The sequence below is a fragment of the Apium graveolens genome, chromosome 1, assembly GCF_009905375.1.
Source record: "Apium graveolens cultivar Ventura chromosome 1, ASM990537v1, whole genome shotgun sequence".
Classification (NCBI taxonomy): Eukaryota; Viridiplantae; Streptophyta; class Magnoliopsida; order Apiales; family Apiaceae; genus Apium; species Apium graveolens.
The window spans coordinates 114,936,586-114,951,057 of NC_133647.1; the positions used below are offsets into that span (position 1 = coordinate 114,936,586).

At 34.7% G+C, this 14,472-nt stretch overlaps 2 protein-coding genes across 5 annotated transcripts; one reads left to right on the top strand and one right to left on the bottom strand.

Moving 5' to 3' along the window:
- Positions 1 to 3,678: 3,678 nt before the first annotated feature.
- LOC141703653 (uncharacterized) lies at positions 3,679 to 6,608 on the top strand. The gene is made up of 4 exons (XM_074507124.1): positions 3,679 to 3,976; positions 4,094 to 4,795; positions 4,862 to 4,986; positions 5,118 to 6,608. The coding sequence occupies exons 1-4, from the start codon at positions 3,679 to 3,681 to the stop codon at positions 6,606 to 6,608; spliced, it is 2,616 nt and encodes an 871-aa protein (XP_074363225.1).
- A 1,815-nt stretch (positions 6,609 to 8,423) lies between these two features.
- On the bottom strand, positions 8,424 to 13,774 carry LOC141666084 (protein EXECUTER 1, chloroplastic-like). Of its 4 annotated transcripts, XM_074472078.1 has the most exons (9): positions 12,350 to 13,774; positions 11,848 to 11,929; positions 11,041 to 11,585; positions 10,815 to 10,938; positions 10,444 to 10,658; positions 9,512 to 9,586; positions 9,320 to 9,406; positions 9,073 to 9,202; positions 8,424 to 8,914 (listed from the first exon to the last, which is right to left on the bottom strand). In XM_074472078.1, exons 3-7 carry the CDS (start codon positions 11,230 to 11,232, stop codon positions 9,365 to 9,367), a joined length of 648 nt encoding a protein of 215 aa, XP_074328179.1. In that variant the 5' UTR covers positions 11,233 to 11,585; positions 11,848 to 11,929; positions 12,350 to 13,774; the 3' UTR covers positions 8,424 to 8,914; positions 9,073 to 9,202; positions 9,320 to 9,364. The 4 variants fall into 4 exon arrangements, with proteins under 4 accessions (XP_074328179.1, XP_074328174.1, XP_074328171.1 ...); XM_074472073.1 differs by having other exon boundaries at positions 8,424 to 8,797; positions 9,073 to 9,204; positions 9,320 to 9,586; XM_074472070.1 differs by having other exon boundaries at positions 9,073 to 9,204; positions 9,320 to 9,586.
- Between the last annotated feature and the right edge of the window lie 698 nt (positions 13,775 to 14,472).

Sequence of the window (14,472 nt, forward strand, 5' to 3'; positions counted from 1 at the left end):
ATAATTTATCCATGCGATCAAAGAAATTAGAACTGTGTGTAAGAAAATCAAGTGACATATAAAAATAACAGAAAGGGTATCTATTAATACTAAATAATATATATTTATTTATAAAAGCATTTAGATGATTTAATCTTGGAAAAAATCTCGAACATAACTAAAATTGATGAAAAATTCAATTCTTACATGTACAAAACAAATAAATAATAATAACTTGTTCTTAGTTTAAATTTTTACAGAATCGTAAAATGCGCATTGCTTGATGCAGTGTCCAAAATGTCACATTTGCGCAGTATTTAGAATCAAAAATTTGAATTGGAGTGACCGGGACATTAAAATTGAAAATGAGATTTTTTGGGTCATCTTCTATTAATTATATACAAAATATAGTTTGTTACTTTTTTGAAGATCCCTTTTTAAATAAAAAATTTAAATTTAAATTTATCTTTATAAAAATAGTTTAAAATGATTTATCGAACTATAATTATTTTATTACCTAAGGTTAATGTTAAAATAAGTGTCTTACGTCAAAAATATATGCAAAAAGTAAGTTTTTTAATAATTAAAGTCGAAAGATACAGGCATTGTCATTTGTTTCAAAAGTTAACCCCTCTTACCCACCCTCTGAATCCGCAGTCTATCCACCTCCCCCCTCTCTCTTATTCACATCGTTTTCTCCCTCTTCTGTTATATTCTTGTCTCTTTCTTCTTCTTTAGTACGTATATACATATATATACAAATAAACAACGACGTTCCAATTAATTCTTTAAGCTTCCGCCGGGAAAATGGATCTTCTAGTTTTTCCAGTGACACCTCTGGTATTGCCCGATTTCATCGGGATTTTGACTGATTTCAACCGGATTTTGACCGATGTGAAGCAAAATGATTAGTGCACCGATTCTTTCTTGTTAGATCGAAAGCCCGTCGATTTCCGATATGTCGGCCGATAAATCGCCGAAATCGGCGATTTCTGAACACTGATTAAAGCCAATTAGTGAATTCTAGCTTAAAATTAGGCTCTTTTCAGCCTGCTTAGCATCTTATCATGGAAATTAGCCCGATTAGGGCCGATTAGTCCCAAATAGGGCCTGTTAGTGGCTTTCACCCTGTACTTAACCTTGACGAAGGTTAAAGGGTGATAAACGCTCACTTTTTAGTCCCGATTAGGACCATTTAGTGTTAAACACTATCCAATTAGCCTGTGCAAAGGTTTTAAGTGTGTATACTCGTACTATATAAGTCGTTGTAAACGTGTAGGTCGCTCCACACTTTATGATAAAATGGCGATAACCATGAAGGGCCAACACCCATGAAGGACCGATACTCGAGAAGGGCCAAAAGTACCCCGAGTCGTGAAAAGACCATTATAACTTCCACGAAAACTTGAACAGTATCCCCGAAAGTAGGGGCAAATGATATGGATAGAAAATACATCCTAAAGACACATTAAATGTCACATTATAATTACACTTGCGCTTCTTGTCCAAAGTCCAGTACAGACATGTCTGGTCCAAGCTCGTAACAGAATCAAGACGGCCTGAGTGGTCGAAGCCCACCAACAGAGGTCGTAAAGGTCCACGAACGTAAGCTATTTGCGGACTAGGCCCAATACAGCTGGAAGAGCAGAGACCTGTGTCAAAAACGAACTCAAAGTCCTACACAGAAGGTTTCGGAGTTCCTTCCCTGATAGGACTCCTAATTATCATCTATGTTAAAGACTTGTCCACCAAGTCTCCCAACGCAAGTCTAACCCTAGACTCACCTCTATATAAAGGGTTCTACCCCTCAACCTAGAACTATGTTTTTGGCTTGATTCTCTAATACACAGAGATATGTATGCGTCTTGCATGGATCGATAGTAACAAACGCGAGAGCCGCCATTAAAGCTCGAATCTTACAAACCCTAGCATTAATTACTAACAAATTCTAGTTTTTATTCCACAATAATAATCAAAACAGGACACATAAAATGAGACGGGAGAAATATATTTTTTATCAAATCTTTCCAAGTCTATTCATATATTCTTATTTTCAATGTTTACCTTTATAATACACACACATTTTATAATACACACATATTTAATACAATGATTAGAGGTATACATGAAAACAAGCTATAAAAAAAATTAGAATGTGTGTTTTACAAATGTGATAAGTAAAAAGGGACAAAGCGAATACCTTTTTTCCTAACATCCATGCCACATCTCATATGTATACAAATGGGTGGGAGAGAGGAAATAAGTAATTAAATACCGTTCATACTCCGTGTGTCCAAATCATTTATGTAAACTTTTCTTTTTTGGATGTATCATTCAATTTTATATATTTCAAAATTTATCCAAAATCGTAAAAAACTACTATAATATTTAACTCCACCCACTAAATTCTTTCGCTACACTTATTTTATACATTAAATATTGATAAATATCACCACTTTACTCTTTTTTTTTTACAAACATTATTCTTTTTTCCGTGTTCAAACTATATATACATCTTAATAGGACAGTGGGAGTAACCTTACAGATCCGCGCCTCAGTTTCGCTTTTCACATTTTATTTCCTAACGATACGTGGAGGGAGTAATAGGACATCCGAAAATAATTAATTTGGCTTCAAATTTAGTAGAGGAGAAATTTTTCAGGTCATAATTAGTTTTCCGAACTTGTTTTATTCTGGTTGCTGCTGTTCGGGTATAGTTAGAATAATATTCATTAGATCTCATAGAGAGATACAGGGTCCATTGCAAATTTAATTCCAGTGTTTATTTAGATTTAGAAAAATCATTTTGCATGTCAAAGTTACAGTACAGTTGTACTAATATTCCTAAATTACTTCATGAATATTCAAATAATATATAAAAATGAACAATTAGACTACCGGGATACAGTAATATTAACTTTCATTAGTCTCCTGATCGCGATCGGTGCATAGGGTAATCATAGCGATAGCAATTGACACTGGAATTGAGTAGCTTCAGGTGTGTTCTATATTTGGGGCTCGGTTTGAAACTGTTCAACAGTTATACAAGTATTGAGTAGGCATGTTGTTAAGTATACTCAGACATATACAAAGGATCAGTCAACGAGTGAAATTCAAAGTCAACAAGAGAAAAAGCCAAACACACAAAATGGAGGGAAATGTTTGTTAGAAGTTAGTTAGAGAATTATATACAAAAAGAGAGTTTTAGCTGAGATAATATATTATTCTTCTTCTTCTGAATTGTTCTTACTTTTGCATAATATAGAACTCTCTGTACTTTATACAAAGTTTGCTTAGGCTCGTAATTCATTCTTCAGAAATGATGATACATTAGTATGCTCATTTGAGAAAAAGTATGAATTGAGTAATCAATTCACTTTGTGACATGGTATCAGAGCATTACGATCTGTTTCTATTGCTTCGCTGAAAGATATGTTCATGTTCAAGCTTTGAATCACAAAAACTGATACAATTGCAAGGAATTTACATCATCTCAAGCATTTCAAGATCAAGTAATGGCGAATTTAAAGATTTCTTGAGCAGGTCTGTTCATCAATCTCATTGTAGTGTGCTTTTAAATAGATAAGCATTTCTTTTGCTACTAGTATTGTCTCATTTAGAGGTTATTACGGTGATAATCAGTAGAGGTATCATCGTCTGTGTAATTTTCCTTTTACTGCACATAAACTGTTTGATAAAATGTCTGCAACTGCTGGATCATCTACTGCTACTTTGTTGGATGTCAATCATCCATATTATCTGCATCCATCAGATAATCCTGGGATGATTTTAACAACAGTCATACTTGATGAGAATAAATACAATCAATGGCATAGATCTATAGAGATTTATTTGTCTTCAAAGTTAAAGCTAGGTTTTGTAGATGGCACATATGCTCAACCTGCATCTAACATACCTCTGAGTGTTTACTGGACACGATGCAACAATATGGTTACTTCCTGGTTGTTGAACTCAGTTACAGCTAATATTCGCAATAGTATTGTGTATATGAGATCTGCTAAGGCTATATGAGATGATCTTCGAGTACGATATGCACAAACAAATGTTCCAAAACTCTTTAGTCTTATAAAGGAGATATCTCGTCTTACTCAAGGTTCTCTCGGCATCTCTGCTTACTTTACACAATTTAAGACAATTCATGATGAATTGCAATGTCTTACATCTACTCCTAGATGTATTTGTGCTAAATGCACTTGTATTGTTAATGCTAAGTTGGATGCACATGAGGATTCTATACAGCTTACTCAGTTTCTCATGGGTCTCAATGATAGTTATAATGGAATACGAGGCCAGATTCTGCTTATGCAACCTTTACCTACTCTAAGTCAGTGTTACTCAATACTATTGCAAGATGAAAATCAAAGAGGTATCAGTGGATCATCAGTTACCACTGAATCTATGGCTATGCAAGTAAAGAGCAGGTTTCAGGGCAAACCTTTCAAGAAAAATACAGCTGATACTCCAGTGTATTGTGAATATTGTCATATAACTGGGCATGTTAAGGATAAGTGTTTCTGTCTGCATGGTTATCCTGTTTGGCACAAGATGCATGGTAAACCAAAGCCTAAACCTAAGCATCTGGCATCAAGAACTACAATTGCTGCTCAATCTCAAACTCAAGAGAATGCTTCAAATAGAGTCTCTGCCACTGAATGTGCTGTCCAGAATACAGCACAGTTTCAGTTTTCTATAGGTCAATGTAAACAGTTAATCCAGATGCTGCAGAATTCTATGAGAGCTACTACTAGTCAAGATGGGAGTCCTTATTCTTCTGTGAACAGTACCCAGTTTGCAGGTACATTCATTCATTTTGCTAGTTATGTACAAGACTTTTTACACAATGATACTGAATGGATTATAGATACTGGTGCAACTGATCATGTTACACCATATAAACACTTACTTCAAGATATTATTGTCTGCACTTCGCAATCACTTCACTTACCTAATGGTATTACAGCTGAGATTACTCATAAAGGTTCTATAGTACTATCACCATCTCTCACACTACATAACAGTGTGTACCTCAGTTTCATTTCAACTTACTGTCAGTTTCTCAACTTCTTTCCCATACTGAATCATCTGTTATTTTTCATAATAACTCATGTTATCTTCAGGCCCCTACCTTGATGAGGGACCTAGAGATTGGTAAAGCTGCTAATGGGCTCTATATTCTCAACAGTGCTCAGCTTCACCCTCTTGCTTCATCTGTTGTGCTTTCATCTACTTCTACAGATCTCTGGCATGCCAGAACTGGTCATGTTTCTCCTTCTATTCTTAGACTGCTTCCTTTTTCTTGTAAATCTAGCTTGTCACATGAATGTGACAGTTGTCATTTTTCTAAACAAATAAGAAACCCATTTCCTTCTAGTGATTCTTGTAGTGAACATGTGTTTGATCTTGTTCAGGTGGATCTGTGGGGACCTTACAAGGTCAAAACAAATGGTAACTGTACTTACTTTTTAACTCTGGTTGATGACAAATCCAGGGCTACTTGGTTATTCTTGTTATCTGATAAATCAGTTGTTCACACACTGTTGTCTGAATTTGTTATAACCATCAACAATCAGTTTAATGTGATTGTCAAGTCATTTAGATCTGACAATGGGACAGAATTTGTTAATCATAAAGTTCAGTCTTTGTTTACCTCATACGGAATTATTCATCAGACTACATGTACCTATTCACCTCAACAGAATGGTATTGTTGAACGAAAACATAGGCATCTTTTAAATGTAGCCAGAGCATTGAGATTTCATGCTTCTCTTCTGATATCACTTTGGGGCGATTGTGTTCTTACAGCCTGTTATCTAATCAATAGAACTCCAACTCCAGTTCTTAAAGGATTAACCCCTTATGAGGTTCTATTTCACAAGAAACCTGATTATAGTAATTTGAGAGTCTTTGGATGTTTGTGCTATGCTACTGTGGTTCCTCAATCTGCTGACAAGTTTGCTCCTAGATGTGTCAAAGGGGTCTTTCTTGGATATCCATATGCCAAAAAGGATTATAAAATTTTGAATTTAAATACAAAACAAGTATGTATTTCCAGAGATGTTCAGTTTGTTGAAAATCAATTTCCATTTCAAAATATAGTTGTTTCTGCACCCTCTACTATTTTCATCAATACATCTTCTTCATTTGATTTAGATCCTCTAACTGTGTTGGATAATTCAAACTATGATCAGTGTTTCTCCACAGAAGAGTCTGAAACTGTCCCAGCATTGTCTGGTACAGATGATATCACTAGTAATAATTCTCTAGACATAGACTCTTCTTCCTCTACTCAGCCTATTGTTGTTTCACAACCTTCTGTCAGGCCTCACAGATCTCGACAACTTCCTGCTAAATTTCAAGATTTTGTTGGCTTACCTGACACGCTTCTTCCTCCATCTAAATCCAGTCATGCCATTGCTAATACATTGTCTTATTCTCAGTTTACACCACCCTATAATGCTTTTCTTGCCAACATTACTAAAGTTCCTGAACCTCATACCTTTACTAAAGCCTCTCAATCTCCTGAATGGTGCACTGCAATGAACATTGAACTTGCAACTTTAGAAACAAATAAGACTTGGGCAGTTGTCCCTTTACCTCCAAATAAATAGGTTGTTGGTTGTAAATGGCTATATAAGATTAAATACTTACCTGACGGTCAAATAGATAGATATAAGGTTAGATTAGTGGCTCAAGGTTTCACTCAAACTGAGGGTTTGGATTTTTTTAATACCTTTGCCCATGTTGCTAAAATGACAACTTTCAGGGTTATCTTAGCTCTTGCTACTATGCAGAATTGGTCTCTAACTCAATTGGATGTAACCAATGCATTTCTTCATGGTTCTCTACATGAAGAAGTGTATATGTCAATCCCTCCAGGATATCAGATTTGTCCTAATGTGTTACAGAAATATCCTCATGCTCAGCTGGTGTGCAGATTACTTAAATCTCTTTATGGTCTCAGACAAGCACCAAGAGAGTGGTTTACTACTTTATCAGAAGCTCTTTTGCAGTTTGGCTTTACACAGACCTGTAGTGATTCCAGTCTATTTGTTCTCAAGAAGCATACTAGTATTGTTCTGTTACTGGTGTATGTGGATGATATGGTTCTTACTGGTAATAATAAAGATTTGATGTCTCAAGTAACAGTGTTTCTGGCCAGTAAGTTCAAAATTAAGGACTTGGGTAACTTGAAATATTTCTTGGGGATTGAAATAGCAAGGTCCAGTGCAGGTATCTATCTTAATCAGCATAAGTACACTTTAGATATTATTCGAGATGTAGGATTTCTGGAGGCTAAATCTGCTCGGGTTCCCTTGGATCAAAATCATAATCTCACTGCAGAATCTGAGTCACCATTTCTCATTGATATTTCTGCATATAGGAGATTGGTTGGTCGTCTTATCTACCTTAATATTACTAGGCCTGATCTGTCCTATCATGTACATATCTTGGCTCAGTTTATGCATAAACCTCGAGAGATTCATTGGCAGGCTGCTCTTAAGTTGGTTAGGTATTTGAAACATACCTGTGGCCAAGGTATTCTTCTATCCAGTTCCTCTATGTTTGATCTCAGAGTGTATGCAGACGCTGACTGGGGAAGTTGTAAACAAACCAGGCAGTCTATTACTGGCTTTTGTGTTAATCTGGATGCTTCGCTGATTTCTTGGAAATGTAAACGCCAACACACTGTCTCCAGGTCTACTGCTGAGGCAGAGTATCGAGCCATGGCAGATGCTTGCTGTGAAATTACATGGCTCCTTTCTTTGTTCAAAGAGTTATACATCCCATCTCTCACTCCAGTTTCCTTGTACAGTGACAGTCAATTTGCCTTACACATTGCTTCTAATTCGGTTTTTCATGAACGTACCAAGCACATTGAAATCGATTGTCATTTGGTTCGTCAGAAACTTAAACAAGGTGTTATAGTTACTCATCATGTGTCTACTTCTGAGCAACCAGCAGATTTATTCACTAAGTCCCTGTCTTCTTCTCAACTGCAGTTTCTACTCTCCAAGTTAGGAGTCTGCAACATGTTTAGACCTCCTAACTTGAGGGGATGTTAAGTATACTCAGACATATACAAAGGATCAGTCAACGAGTGAAAGTCAAAGTCAACAAGAGAAAAAGCCAAACCCGAGGGAAATGTTTGTTAGAAGTTAGCTAGAGAATTATATACAAAAAGAGAGTTTTAGCTGAGACAATATATTATTCTTCTTCTTCTGAATTGTTCTTACTTTTGCTTAATATAGAACTCTCTGTACTTTATACAAAGTTTGCTTAGGCTTGTAATTCATTCTTCAGAAATGATGATACATTAGTATGCTCATTTGAGTGAAAGTATGAATTGAGTAATCAATTCACTTTGTGATACATGTTCAGAGAGATAACAAAGATAACTCGACTTCCAGATAACACATGTTTGTTTACTAAAAACTTTTTTCGTTTTCCAGATGACAAGATTAAACAGACTCATCCCTTTGCAATTCGAAGAATTATATCGTGTAATACAGAGAGCATAAACTCATGGTTCAGACTGCCAAATTGCATATAGAAAGTAGCAAAAATATCCTCTTTTACTTTCCCAACATTGTCGCTCCAAAACCATATATAGTGTACAAAGTAGCACATAATATCATAGATCACAAATCTAAAACAGTTCCAGGTACTCAAATGTTAACACCTTCCGAAAGTAGCCCACATTACTTTTATAGTTCAAATGTTTCCTCCGCATTAAGAATTTGTCTGAATATCAGATATGTAGCTCTACTCCATCAGATACAAAAAGAAGACGATCAAGCTGCAATTTTTTTTATAAAAGATGTAAATAGATATAGCTTAGAAGAATGCCAACACTAAATCATTGTAAACAACACGGCTGATGTGCGCATAGGCTATAAGACTGCACATATATTATCTGCCAAATGAAAATACAGTGTCAAATTGTTATTTTTGTTGAATACATAACCTTTGACACAAATTACTTATGATATCTCAACTATTCCATTTTGAGTTCAAAGAAACTGTTTAATGCAATGATATGGACTCCGTTAACAAGAAGAGGAAAGTGCTTACATAGAAATCTGGATCAGGGAGTTTCTGGGTAGCTCGATAGAGTAAGCTGCTTAAACAACTTCCAGAGATAATAATTGGTCCAACCGTGGGCTGTATATAAAACCCCAAGAGCAAATCCATCTTTATGATATACTGCATTCACCCAAAGTTAGCTACACACTATAAGTAATTGATATAAAACGGCAAGTGTAGAGCAAGAAAACTGAGGGAAAATACAATTAAAATCAAATAGAAGAAAAAACTTCACCTCTTTCCCAAGAATATATATTTCAACATCAACCCATTTAGACTTTTAAAAACCAGTTAGTCTGCCCTTTCCGTTGTAGCGAGCAACCTAAATAATTGTGAGGATTCCAAGCCATTCAGAGATTTAACGTAGGTGGTAGAATATTATACTGAACTTTTTAGAATACTTAGAGTTGCAAATAGAACAATATACAGCTCCAAATTTCTTCTTTAAAGCAGGCCTGGGAGGAAGCTTATATTTTTCCCCAACTTTTGCTCTGAATACTACCTGTGGAAATTAATTACTATCAGATAGGCACATGCTTATGTTCCTGAAAGATAACGAGAGGAAGAAAAAGGCCCAACTTATGTGCTTCCCACCCCAGGAAACCATATTAGCTAGAATATCATTATGCTTGACATTTGAATTCAACATGTGTTTCTCTTAAAATACACACACATCCCTGATGCCTCCTCCAAGGCTAGAACCCTCGACTACTAAGAGGATTAGAGGGTTATCAACAATGCGTTGCAAACTTGAAGTTAAAGCTTAAAGTAAAGTAGAAGCAAGTATACTGGAATATATAGAAACAAGTTACCTCATCCCATGTGATTTATGTGCAGTTTTAATTTGGCTATCTGGAGAAGGATCCTTAAAGGACAATTCATAATGCAACAAACTAGATCTATAACCATCACGCAAACTCACAAACCTTTTACTACTAATATTACACCTCAAACCTTTTACTACTAATATTAAACCTCCCTTTTTCATTAAAGCAACTGGATCTCAAAATGTAACATACTGACAATTCACAGAAGAAAAGGTAATGTTCTGCCACCAGTTTCAATAAGTATATATGCACTAATGTAATCACAAATAATAACAACATAGAATGCTTTACTGATTTTTGAAACAATTAAATGGTGTAAGTACTGTTGCACTAAAGAAGAATCTTTGTTTGCCTGCTAACATATATTAATAAATACGATGAAAGAAAAATCTACATGGAGCAAAGTATTGACCTTAAGTATGATGTGCGTGGTAACGAAATTAATCAAATTCTCTTTAGCAAACACGTAAACGTAGTATTTCATATTATATAATACAAATAAATACATTTGTTCATACAGGAATGTACTTGCCTGGCCAGCTGGCACATCAGGATCGCCAGTCAATTTCACAGCTTCAATGAAATCGCAAGGCTCAACCTCTGAAGGATCCTTTATTTCCTCATTTTCCTCGTCAGACTCAGTCTCTGAATAATTTTGTATTTCACTATTTTCTTGCCACTGCCCAAACTTGCGTGTGAACTGAATAACTTCAGTAATGAGGTAACCATTTGAGGCAGTGTACAATCCTATGAAAGTAAAATCAAACCAGTCATCTTTAGAAAAATACATATTACACCTCAAAGTAACTTAGGTTCGAAGAAAAAACACTATCGTACAAGAATGAGTCGATAAAAGAATTATGGACACAAACACTTAAAAGAATATGTTTTTCTACACAGTACCGGTTAAAGGATCTGACAAAGCCGCATCCATAATCTTGTTGAACATTGTTAAACCAGATAATACAGGTAGTCGATTTAAGGCTTGATTGCACACGACTGGCCAGAATTTGCTTTGATCTTCATTCTGTAACACGAATACAAAAATAGGCTTCAGGACAATAATTTCTAAATCGATAGTACAATCTCAGTAACAAAGAGGCAGAATATGCAAGGTGCAGAAACAAACCTTTCTAAGCTTCCCCTTGCCCATGCTTTCGGCAATATCAAGAATTAAATGGTCTATGGCACGATACTCTTCTTGAACATTGTCACTGGACTGTTGATGTTCTTCTTCTTCATCAACTGTCAGACAGAACAAAGAGCAACTTTTTTTCTCTAGCGCAGCTGGTACTCGACACAAATCTTTCTCCATTCCCATGCGTATTTTTCTTTCCTACTCTTTTCACTTTTTTGTCCATTTGTCCGTTTTCTATTTTTCTTTTTGAAGTTGCCAATGGCATAATCAATCCAAATTGCATTTTGGAGTTTGCCGTCAGCATTTCCACTTAAAATATTCCTCATATTAGAGCATGCCCTCTTGACAATGGGATTTGTAGCATTTGATGGATTTACTTGAAGTGATAAACTCAGAATACTCTCAACCGTCCGGTCTGCATCAGTTGTAGGTTCTGGTGTCAAGTGGATTATGGGCATACTTAATGGTTTAAAATCTGGCTCATAGTCTATGCCTTTTTCATCTTGAGCAGCTGCCATGTGCTTCAAGTAAATAGCCTACAACATGTAAACTTGAGAGTATGACAACCGAAACAGTAAGATAACCTAAATATAAGCATAGACATGGCCTTGCTGAACCCGACTATGTCATTGGAAAGAATTCACTTGGATCAAACTTGGCAGGGTCAGTAAGAAATTTCAAAAATCTCTACAACTACAATTTCAAGATTATATAATATGTAATACTCCATCATAATGTAAAAGCAGCTGTAATTCATGTATAAGATTGGAGCATGCTCAGCTTATAAATGAGAAGTACCTGCTTCTTGTCTTTAAATTCTTCACTATCCTTGACATATAACTCAAACAATGGGGTACCCATCTTGGCAGTGGCAAGTTGCCTGCACTTAAACATAATTGCCAAAATTTAACATATTACATAAATTATATTGCAAGTTGCTAAATTTCATTGCAGAAGTATCCTATATAATAAATAGAATGAATCAACTAATGACATGCGCACGAACAATATGATATTACAAATTTTATATCCTGTTGTCAACAAGGCTTTAGTCATATGTAACAGTACCAAAAGGCAAACAAGAGAACAAACACCGAACCATTAAAAATGTCCAGAATGTGCTCGAGGTGAAACTGCTCTATATTATTTTCAATAAGATCACATACTGTTTCACCATCCATAAATTGTCATGTATTACTGTACAGTCTGTATTAGTAAGTGACATTCGATTAAGTACCAGTTTACACTATATGCTATACTCCAAATAAAGTATAAGTATCCACAAAGTTATTGGTCTTACCAGGGACTATAACTTTGTGCCAAGTATCTTCCATGATCTGCATGTATTTGAATAATGTGACCATAAGGATTTTTACTGTCTTTGGAAACCCCGAACCACCATCCTACCTGGAAAGAAATTAAAAAGAACCAATGTATGTAATATCAGGCAATATACATGCAGATAAATAGAAAACTTACATACTTATTAGCCTTGTTGTTAAAGATAAAGAATGTTGACAGAGAACTTTCCCAAACTTAAGCTCAGGATTCTTGTCATTTGCGAATTAGTACTGCAATACACTATTTAATTAAGTTAATAAGTTAAACAAAATACACTACCACTAGTTAGGGAACACCAGTAAGATGAGCATGTCTGCCGCTTTGTTTCATAACAGAGCCACTATTCTTTCCATAATCAGCATTCAACTGCCTATATAAACATAGATTACCGTATATTTGTGCAGAAAGTATGAGGGCACAAATGATAAATGCAGGACGGATGCAGGTAAGACCAAAAGGAATTGATACTGAAACTGTTTCATAACAGATCCACTTTCCTTTCCATAATCAGCATTCAACTGCCTACAAAAACATAGATTGCCTTCTATTTGTTGCAGAAAGTATGACACAAATGATATACGCAGGACAGATGCAGGTAAATCGAATATGAATTGCAACCGAAACTAAAACTGTCCTTAACTACATACTCGCAAGGCGCATCTTCCTTTGTATACATCACAACACAAATGTGTACTTTGAAGAAAAAATAACAACTAACATTAATTAGGCAACTAATTAAATATCACTGACTGAATATTAAATTATTAGACTAAATTATGCACACAACTAATAATTCAACAGATTTGTATTGCTAGCCTGATATTTTAAAACAAATTTTATTTAGTCAATTTCCAATATTATATCTATTTATAAAGAGAGAAATCGAAGAGAGTGAAGAAACCGTGTGACAACAATATCGAATAAGAAAGTAGTGATAGCTGAAGGTAACTTGAAATTAAATTATACATAACATCTCATGGCAACCGAATCGGATCTTATATAATGCTTCACAAAACACAAGGATGCTTGCACAAATATCTATATAACATTCAGATCCATCAGCTATCGCTAACCGCATTCGGTTAACAAATTAATTAAATTCACAATGATAGAGGTGAGATGCTAAATAATTTTCAATGAACATATCATCCCTATACACTAAACTAAATATAGCTTTAATATTCAACAAAATTTTCTGAAATAATTAACTAATTGTACATTGTAAAAATCCTCTAGAAACTAGCCAAATTTTACGAAACATAATAGTTCAAGTCCTACAAAATGAAATTAAACTGCCTTACAGGAAACTAAATTCTACTTCTAATTACACGCACACTAATATAAATACTCAGCACATAAATCAGATCTAGTGTTGTAAACAAAAGGCATGTACTTCGCATAAATGAAAGAAATATGCTTCCAAATCATATGCATAAATAATAGAAAAAATCTTCGAAATATTATCAGAGAACAAAAATCTGTTAGAAAATAGAAAGTTTGAGGCATATTTTATATATTTCTTGATATGATTTCCGGAAATTAACACTTGGAGGTTATTCCTTGATATGAGGACTTAAACTTTCATATTTGGATCTAAGATATTTTCTTAGTGGAATCCATGAATATATTGAGACAAAGTTGCTTGCTTGAAATAGGTTTTGGAGATTTTGTCCCACATTGGTATTGTAAAAGAAAGATATTGAGTTTATATAAGATCTTGTGTTAGTGTTGTTTACAACTACTAGCATAAGTGGAATGCTTGTGTGGTCTATTGCTAGTGGAAACTCTTATATTTTTCTTACCTATTACAAGTTTAATTATTTATATTGATTATTTAATTATTAATATAAAATATATTGAGTAAGAATTATTTTAATCATACTCTGAATATATTTTGTAATATTAATATTAATTAATCAGGATATAATATAAATAATAAGGAAAACCCATTTTGTTTACTTTTTCTATTTTGTTACTTGGTGTACCACATCGAGTAAAATAGAAGAAGAGCAACTTGAGATGCCTATATATTGAGAGGTATACTTGAGATTAAGATGACACAAGTCTCGGTGCCTACCTCGC

What these genes read in the sequence shown, in the direction of transcription:
- LOC141666084 (XM_074472073.1), bottom strand. Translation starts at nt 11,232, where the DNA reads ATGGGAATGGAGAAAGATTTGTGTCGAGTACCAGCTGCGCTAGAGAAA. An exon ending in GCAAGGGGAAGCTTAGAAAG is followed by an intron (nt 10,939 to 11,040) that starts GTTTGTTTCTGC and finishes TTCGTGTTACAG; the next exon opens with AATGAAGATCAAAGCAAATT. An exon ending in CTGATGTGCCAGCTGGCCAG is followed by an intron (nt 9,587 to 10,443) that starts GCAAGTACATTC and finishes TAATTTCCACAG; the next exon opens with GTAGTATTCAGAGCAAAAGT.
- LOC141703653 (XM_074507124.1), top strand. Translation starts at nt 3,679, where the DNA reads ATGTCTGCAACTGCTGGATCATCTACTGCTACTTTGTTGGATGTCAAT. An exon ending in TACAGCTAATATTCGCAATA is followed by an intron (nt 3,977 to 4,093) that starts GTATTGTGTATA and finishes GTCTTACTCAAG; the next exon opens with GTTCTCTCGGCATCTCTGCT. An exon ending in GAACAGTACCCAGTTTGCAG is followed by an intron (nt 4,796 to 4,861) that starts GTACATTCATTC and finishes AATGGATTATAG; the next exon opens with ATACTGGTGCAACTGATCAT.